The 9,198-nt window shown below is 33.9% G+C and overlaps 1 protein-coding gene across 1 annotated transcript; it reads right to left on the bottom strand.

Moving 5' to 3' along the window:
• Positions 1–5,457: 5,457 nt before the first annotated feature.
• On the bottom strand, positions 5,458–8,234 carry LOC131147736 (cation/calcium exchanger 1-like). The gene has a single exon (XM_058097278.1). It carries the CDS (start codon positions 7,666–7,668, stop codon positions 5,866–5,868), a length of 1,803 nt encoding a protein of 600 aa, XP_057953261.1. The 5' UTR covers positions 7,669–8,234; the 3' UTR covers positions 5,458–5,865.
• Between the last annotated feature and the right edge of the window lie 964 nt (positions 8,235–9,198).

Genomic DNA, 9,198 nt, shown 5'->3' with positions numbered 1-9,198 from the left:
TTTCCATATCCAAGCGACATGAAATTAATCACACTTCCGATTGAACATTGCTCTGATACCATCTGTAATGCCCTGACCCTCTACGTGGGCCTGAAGTACTACTAATCCATTCATTTACGTGATAATTCACATACTAATATCATGTATGCAACAGAAAACATAAATATAATCTCCACAAATATAATATCAGAGTTTTCCACTCCTATCTATACACTATAATAAACCATGCATCCACATGTATTCTCATGTATATATATCTCCAAAACATAACCTACACTTCAAGTATTCACAACCACCCATTTCTTAGAAGACTTAAAACATAAAACATAAAATATAAAATATAAAATATATACATCCCAAAATATCATCAAAATTATACCCTTTTTCTCAAAAATTCTATAATAGCTCAAGCTCTCAAAGCTTGATCTCATGGAGGTCCTGAAAAAGATAAGTTCATATTCAGGTGAGACGCATCTTAGTAAGGGAAGAAACAGTATATTAAAACAGCATGTGGCTAATATGAGTTTATATAACAACATAATATTTAACATTTGAAAATCGTTGACATAATTTCTGAAATCATTCTTTGAACCTAATCAATCACATGAAAAAGATTTAACCCATGAGATTACCCAAAGATAGGGGGGATTACCCGCCTATACAAGTAGCAACCCTCTACTCTGATACATTTGGCAACCTGAAGGTCACAACCGAAACATACCAAGGTACTCACCTTACTCAGTAAGTTCTCAAGTATTAGATTGATCTCGTACTCACACAGTTCAAACATTGGTTTACCAGCGAAGGCCCCAAGGATAGGAAAATCTACCCGCTCATACAAGTAAGTTCCCTCTGCTTTAGTGCATTATGCAGTCTACTGCTACATCTAATACTACTAGCACACTCGCCTTTTTCAGCAAGCCCTCGGGCGAAGAGTATGCCCCGTCCGAGTTGTAATATGTTCTATTAACATAAATATTTCTAATATCATAATACATTATTCTTTCTGTCATTATTCAACTATTCACGTATGTTCATGTTCATAACTTTAACATTTCATTTCATTTTACTTTAAGTGCTATCCTATTTTACATTATTCACATTTTATTTTCGTTTCATTCACTTCCATTTTCATTTCATTTTATTGCATACCCAGCGTCTTTCAGCTGTTTTACCCAACATCTTTCAGTTGTTTTTATCCAACATCTTTCAGCTGTTTTACCCAACATTTTTTAACTGTTTTACCCAACATTTTTCAACTGTTTTACTCAGCATTTTTCAACTGTTTTACCTAGTATCTTTTAATTGTTTTACCTAACATCTTTCAGCTGTTTTACCTAGTATCTTCCAGCTGTTTTACATGGTTTCATTAACATACACAAGTAACATGATTCATATCATATTTCATTCTTAATGCTTTACTTATTTAACCTGCATCTTATACATTTAACACATATTTGCACAGAACTTACATTTACTCATGCCACACAATTTAGTAATAAAATTCATACATTAGTTGTAAAATAAGTCAACCAACATTTAACGTTTATATACCAGAAATACCTTTCATTTCTCTATAATTATCCTGAAAATATTTTCCACTTTCATCAGTTTATTTTAGCATATACGTATCTAATAAACAACCCTAAGTTCGGAAAAATATAATTTAAATGGTTGGAATTTTAAACTTTACTGAAACATATACATGTATATATAACACAATTTATTTTTCATTAAATTCATAAAAGTTCTGGTTTAATATATATTTTTCCCCTTACCTGGTTTCTTGAACTATACTAATAGGGACCTCGAAAAATACCTGCAGCGCTCACGTAGATCCTAAATCAAAAATCGTAATTCCATTAAATTAGCCCTAAATAAAATATTATTTTAATATTTTATATGCCCATAAATTTCAAATGAATAATTATACTCTCAAATATAACCAATTTATCTAATTTCCCAAATCTCACTCTCGCTTTGGAGTGGGGTCTAGAATCCTCAAATTGGAAATTTATTCACGCCAAAATAACGACGATCACGACTAAAACCCCATGGTGGTGTCTAATCGTCGATTTAACGGCAGATTTAAGGAGAAATTAAGGATTTAGAGGAAATATACCTTTCTCTAGGAGTGGTGTCTACACTGCTCCCACAATAAATCCGCTCTAGTAGAAATGTCGGTGGCAGAGTTAGGATTCCAATAGTACCTTCTGTTTTCCGAACGGTACTCATTAGGCTAACAAAATTAAGGAGAGAGAGGAGGATGAAAGAGGAGTGAGACAGAGACAGAGAGAGAAACTGAGAGAGATGCAGAGCGGCGTTGAAGAAGATGGATTGGATTTCAATTTGAAATCAATCCATTCTATTACATTTAATATATATTATTATATTATTAAATTATATATATATATATATATATATTTTTTTATTCCAATTTTTTTTACTATTTCTTTTTATTTATTTATTTATTTATTTTATTTAATAATAATTAATTAATTAATTAATAATTACCCTTAACTTTTTTTTTCATACTATTTCTTTTTACTTGATTATTTAATATATTAACTTAATAATGTTTAACTAATTAATTGATCAATACTAAATAATTTTAATTTAATTTATTTTTTTATTATTCCTTTTATTTGTTTATTTAATACATTAATTTAATAATGTTTAATTAATTAATTGATTAATAATTTTAATTAATTAATTTTTTTCTGGATTATTACACTTAAAATATCTCCTCCAAGATATTTATATAATATCTAAAAATACCTCTTTCAAGATATTTATATATATAAATATCTAAAAATATCTCCTCCAAGATATTTGTTATTATATTTCTTTATGTATTTATTATTTTATTTTATTTTTCAGGTTACTACACTATATGTGTGCCTACCCCCTTCCAGCTTCCAGGGGATGTTAAGCAACAGAATCAGTCCACTTCCTCAAATCTCGGCACAACATATTTCTCTCCAACGGCTTCAACTTCTGCAACAAACATATCGGCTCCAACAATCTGATTTAAATTTAAATTTTGCTTCCACATATCTTGCACTCAATATTTATTATTTGTATTTCAAATTTATATTTTAAATTTCAAATGTAACAACCTACGTTATATAAATAAACCAATACACAGACTGGTTTTGGCATTGAGGCCAGAACCTTTTATTCAAATCTTATTTCTTTTGTTAGCATCTTAGAAATTTCACAACTTGGCCTAAAAGTTTAAGCCTTTGGGTCAAGTTGGTGCTCACTCATGTGTATCAAACTTACCCATGGGCTCCTCCGATCCTAACAAGTGATATCAGAACCGAAGGTTCATAATTTTGAGTGAAGGATATCGTAAAAGTCGAAACGTGAAACTAATTCTCCTGATGTGATAATAGTCAAAGGACCAAGTGTATGACCAAGACCAATAAGGATCATCAAGGTCTGAGATAGATCCGAATAGGGTTAAGACGTGGGAGGTAGGATTGGTTCGGAGGCACGTGGAATGCAATCCGATGCACGTAAGGCGCCAGTGGTAAGGCCCAGTTAAATAACTGTTGGGGAATTAAACTTACTCCCATAAGAGAGATGGTTTCCGTTCAAGAAAAAGGAGTTGGAACTCAAACTAATTCTTTTAACATGCTAACAGTTGAGGACCAAGTGTGTGGTCAAGACCAATAAGGATCATCTAGACTTAGAAGATAGATCCGAATAGGGTCAAAACATGGGAAGTATGATTAGTTCGGAAGCACATGGAATGCAATTCGAGACATATAAGGCGTAGTGGTAAGTCTCATTTGAGCAACTGTTAGAAAATTGAGCTTATTCTCATAAGAGAGATGATTTTCATTCAAAGGGGATCAATTAGAACTCACAAGTGAGGGGAGACTTTTAAAATTTTCATTTCGTGAGTTTGTCGCACATTAGAAAATTTGAGTAGATAATAAGTACTTATATACATAATTGAGTCAAGTTGGTATTCATCCATGTATATCAAGCGTACCCAAAGGCTCCTCTTATCCAAACAATAACCTACACCCCCCCCCCCCCCCCCCACCCCAAATCATTTTTTTTCTAAAAGAAATTACATTTTTTACACTTTTTTCTCATCATCCGTCAAATCCTCACATCTGAAGGTCGTCGCACTTTAAATCAGCATGACCTCCTCTTTTAAAATAATAAAGGTCAAAAAAAAATATCACAGCCCCTTCCGGCCCTGACTCAATTAAATATCTCTACTTTACATTAGTTGTGAGAATTAGGTGAGAAGGGTGGCTTTCCATGGCAGTAGTCGTTGGGTTGGACCCATGCATAGGACCTGTAAAGCAAGTGACCCAAAATTCCAAGCATCTAATCTAAAATAAATTAAAGTGAAGACTCTTTAGCAAAAAACAAAATTACATTTTATCATTGTAGGTTGCGAGTGTGAATTCTTCCTCCAAAGTCTATCAATCACCTCACCTCTTCCACATTCCAATGTCACTCACTGCAACTTTGATCTCTTTCCATCAAAGTTTAAGTGACAAAGACCCCTTTACTTTTTTTATTTCTTTTTTAAAGAAAGTCTATCATTCCGATGGTCGGTTCGTATTATCTTTATATTTCTTGTAGAGTGAAAATTAAGTTGTAATAATGGGTTTATTTATTTTATTAATTTTTTATTTTTATTGTAATTTTTGAAAAATAATTAAGAACTAAATTTATAATTATTAGTCATTGTCACAACTTATATACTTTAATATTGAAAATTAACTTGAGAATGAAATCATTTTATTATATGTAAAATTCTAAAATTAAAATAAAATGAATTTATGAATTTAAAATTAATCAAAATAAAAATATTAGATAAAAATTTATAAAAACTGAAAAAAATAACAAAGTTCATTAAAAAAATAAAAAAATAAAACCCACTTTTGACCACTTTTCAATTATTATATACAATAAGGTTGTTGTACACAACATTTAAGATAGATATACCATAACCATTAATTTAAATACTTTTAAAATTTTGTGTAGTAGAACTCATTGATATTTGGATCATAGAATTGATTAAAATCGAGAAAAATAAAATCAAATTTATCACTTAATTTGATAACACTCTCCATTCAATTTTCATTTCATTTGTTTCCTATCCCATTCCATTTGGTAAACCAAACCAAACATGCTTAAGAAAAAGAAAATGTAAAGAGATATACATTTTCATGTTTGATTACAAAAAAAATGAAAAAATATATATAATATGAAATCAATCAATCAAAAAAAATCTAATTTTCACATCATTTTCATTTGATTTTTTTTAATTTTTTATCGTATTAGAATTTTTCTATTTTTAAGTTTAATATTTGATGTAGAGAGAAAATATGATAAAAATAGATTTTCTTCTTGCTGTTTTTAAATTTTTGTTCTTTTCTTTCTTCAAGAAAAATTCTTAATCCAAACATAACCTCAACAACTTCATTGAAATCTAATATAATCCATGTATTTTTTTTTTTTTTTTAATAATTTGCCTGAACCAAAGGCCTTGTAAAAGTCAACTGACAATGAAACTACACCAACAATAAGAGACAATGCCTCAATTGTGATATGCCTCAACAATGCCTTAACATTAACATTGGATCAAGTAGATGGCTAGCTGCATCTGAAATTTACATATACACATAAAAATAAGGTGCTTAATTAAGTTTGTGTAACATATGGTGCACGAGGCTCCTTTGTCGCTGGAGGTCTAAGAAGAGCATGATTACGCAGGCTTACCTTAAACGTTTGAGGAGACTGTTCTTGAGATTTGAACCCCAGGCCTTCTAGTTTGGATGTAACACACTTAGGCTCGCCCTCAGATGTGCTTGTATAACTATCCCTTCTTCATTAGTGTCTAAAGAAAGTAGGGGACTCAGGAAACGATAGCATGCCTGAAGCCGCCCTAGTTATCCTCAGAGACAGAAAGCACAAATATATGGCCAGCAGTCCCAATCCTAAGAACCTATCAAGCCTCATATTTTTCTTAGGCAAGATGATAAATGCAAAAAGCAAGCCACCCATTAGAAATCCCATAGTCACATAGATGTAGGGGTCCCTAGGGATGGCATAAGAGGATGGGTACACAGACCAAGTTGAGAAAACAAGTGACAAGCCCAAGCCAACCAGTGTGTTGAACAGAGGCCCTGCATAGCAACCTGAAATGGCCACTTGGGTTCCCTCAGACCCACCGGTTTTAGCCATTGTGATGTTGGAAACCAAGTCCCCAAGAGAGTTGCCCCAAGCAAGGACAGTCAGGCCTAGTATGGAAGGACTTATTCCTGATATCAGACCCAAGGAAACCAGCAGAGAAATCAATTCTTCAGCAAGAATATATGTCCAAGTGATACTCATTAGAAACCCTGCTGCAAGCCAAGGGAACAACCATCTCCTTGGTGGGTTGGGGCTTTCAGTAGTGAGAAATGCAAGAACCCCGAGTATAACACCAACCGAACTGCCAATTGCGTAAATCAGCATGCTTGACTTTGGAAAATAAGAATTGGAAAGAACAGCCAGTAGAAGAGGACCCAAGGTGACAGACATGACTGCAAACGGCTTGGACCATTCCTCATCTGAAACAACTGGTATGGTCAACCTTCTTGGCAAGTAAAGTGGCAGCTCTAAAAGGAACAAGCATTTTCTGAGGAAGTACCCAGTCGAAGATTCAGGATTGAAGCACCATGTTCTCGGTTTCCCTTCGCCAACTCGAAGATTTCCACTTTCCACTAAAATGAGCTTCCCATCTTGCGCATAACCCAACAAAGGAGCTTCCAAAGTAAGCGATGTTTGTGCTTCATGATCATGCCCATTTAAGTTCTTACTTATAGGCAAAACAATGTCACCAGTGCTGCCTCTGCTCTGGTTGCTGCATAAATCAGAGGCAGAAGCCATGAAGACATATATGAAATACAAGGAAAGGAAACCGATGGCACCCCACAGATTGATCTTTCCAAGAATGATGATTACGAGTAGGCAAGAGAGGGAGAAGAGGAAGAAGAGAACATCTCTTCTGAAGCTGGACTTATCGACCGATACTTGGCGATGGTCGACACAAATGCTTATAATTCCAACAACAATTGTGGACACAAAGAATGCACCTCCCAAAATGCTATTCAGGCCGACTTCCTCGGTGTCGTTGCCCATGAAGGAGACAATACTAGAGAAGAGGTCCGGCGCACCATTGCCCAGGGAAAGGAGGGTGACCCCTGCAAGGGCAGGAGAAAGTTTCAAGACTCTTGACATGCCCTCCAGTGAAGAACAGAAGTAGACAGCAGCTGTGTTGCCCAGCAAGTAGAATAGCAGTATAAGCCATAGTATGGATATGGTGTAGCCAAGTATGGGGCCGCAGCTACAATAGAAGACTTGAAGATAGGATATGTAGCCTGTGGATTGGCATCCACTGTGGGATCTAATATAGGCACACTTGGCCTTATTATTGTGGTGTTTGTGAAGTCCCTGGCATCCAGAATCAGTATCGGAGATGGAGGCTGGGGTGACTATGGTATTGGATTTGGGTCCTCTGTAATGATGAGTGAGAAAATTAGAATTGGGTGTGTGGAGATGGGCGGTAAGGCAGAAGGAGAGGAGGAAAAGGAAGGATATGTTGAGGAAGAGAGGGAGATATTGACCTTGGGATCTGAATAAGCTTGCCATCTAGCCAGGTATTGAATAAGGAAAGTGGGAAGAAGCTAGCTAGAGGCAGTCCATAGTTTTAATATTTGATCTTAGCGAAGAAGGAATGAACCACAAAGTCTTTGCTTAGGAATGTAGTATGAGGAAAAAATATAAAAATACATTCAGAATAATTACTAAGTTACCCGCGGGGGTGAGGGGGGGGGGGGGGGAGGAGGAAGATGATACTTCTTTCTTGGATTTATGGAAATTATAAGTAATGGTGGGCACTAAGAAGTTCGTCATGTTATACATGTAGCACTTTTGTCACTTTGTCCAGCTATACCTTCCATTTCCTTTTTAAGAATAGAACTGCCTCAGTTATGACGAAGAAGCAATTACCCCAGTAGTACCCAAGAGACTTGGATAAACACCCCTCAACCCCCCCCAATGAGAGAGGGACAGAGGATAAGAGAGAACAATTTATCAGATGTAAACAGAGAAGACTGTTTCAAACTTCTGGATGGAGAGATATGTGCAAAGACTTCCCAACAACAACAACCTAAAAAAAAAAACTGACGTTTAAGAGTTGAGACTCTATTCCACACAAGTCCATGATGAAGTGAAATACTTTCTTATATAAGTCAAGCTAATCACATTTGACACGCGACATTTTTTGAGTTGGCAATGATACACTAAAATGAATTTGTATATTATCGATATTTTCTATTGTTTTATAGTGTGGTAGTGAAAAAGAAAATGAATTGATAAATAAAACAAATTAAAAAAGCAGGTTGAACTTGGTCAAGAAGATTGAAAGCCGCCTAACATGATGGACCCAATTCAGCCATTGCAGGACTTCTGAAGATAGAGGATTGTCACGACGTCTCCAAAAAGGACCCGGAATGATGACCAATAATAATATTTAAGGTTGATGGAATCGTTACTAACCTGTTATTTACTTAAATGTGATTAACTCACTTATTTACTACTTATTGATTGACTAATTCTAAGCCAAAGAACTAGTAGTCTTGGTTTACATTTACCAGAGTTGGGATCGAAAGTTTAGTTATGCAAGGAGAAAATACTAGCACCCCTACACACCCATTTTACGAATGGCACTTAATGAACCATGAATTATCCCTAAATTGAATTTAATGACCTTTAATTAACTTATTTTTTAAAAAAAAATTTAAATTTTAAAATAAAATATAAGATAAGATGCTATTTAAGATTGTCTAATAAGACCTCCAAATGAGGGGATCTTATTAGATAAACCCTCCCTTAGAATTAATATAGGTGAGATCCGAAATATCTTTTTACCCTTTGTTTAATTATTAGGACACACATACACAAATAGAATATTAATAATCAAACAAATTCATCAAATTTGATTAAAAAAAATCTTTAAAACATTCCCAAATTTTTCCAAAATTTCATAGAATTTTTCTGAAAATTTTTCAACTTTTCTCTATAATTTTCTAAGTTTTTTTAAGACTTTTTCCTTCATTTTTATATTCTTATTTTCCTTTTTTTTTTTATCTAAGTCAAAATAACTCAAATAATTTTATT

Source organism: Malania oleifera, chromosome 2 (assembly GCF_029873635.1).
Source record: "Malania oleifera isolate guangnan ecotype guangnan chromosome 2, ASM2987363v1, whole genome shotgun sequence".
In the NCBI taxonomy this organism is placed as follows: domain Eukaryota; kingdom Viridiplantae; phylum Streptophyta; class Magnoliopsida; order Santalales; family Ximeniaceae; genus Malania; species Malania oleifera.
Note: the sequence above shows the minus strand (reverse complement) of the source record. Positions and strands in the feature narration are given on the sequence as shown.

What these genes read in the sequence shown, in the direction of transcription:
- LOC131147736 (XM_058097278.1), bottom strand. Translation starts at nt 7,668, where the DNA reads ATGGCAAGCTTATTCAGATCCCAAGGTCAATATCTCCCTCTCTTCCTC.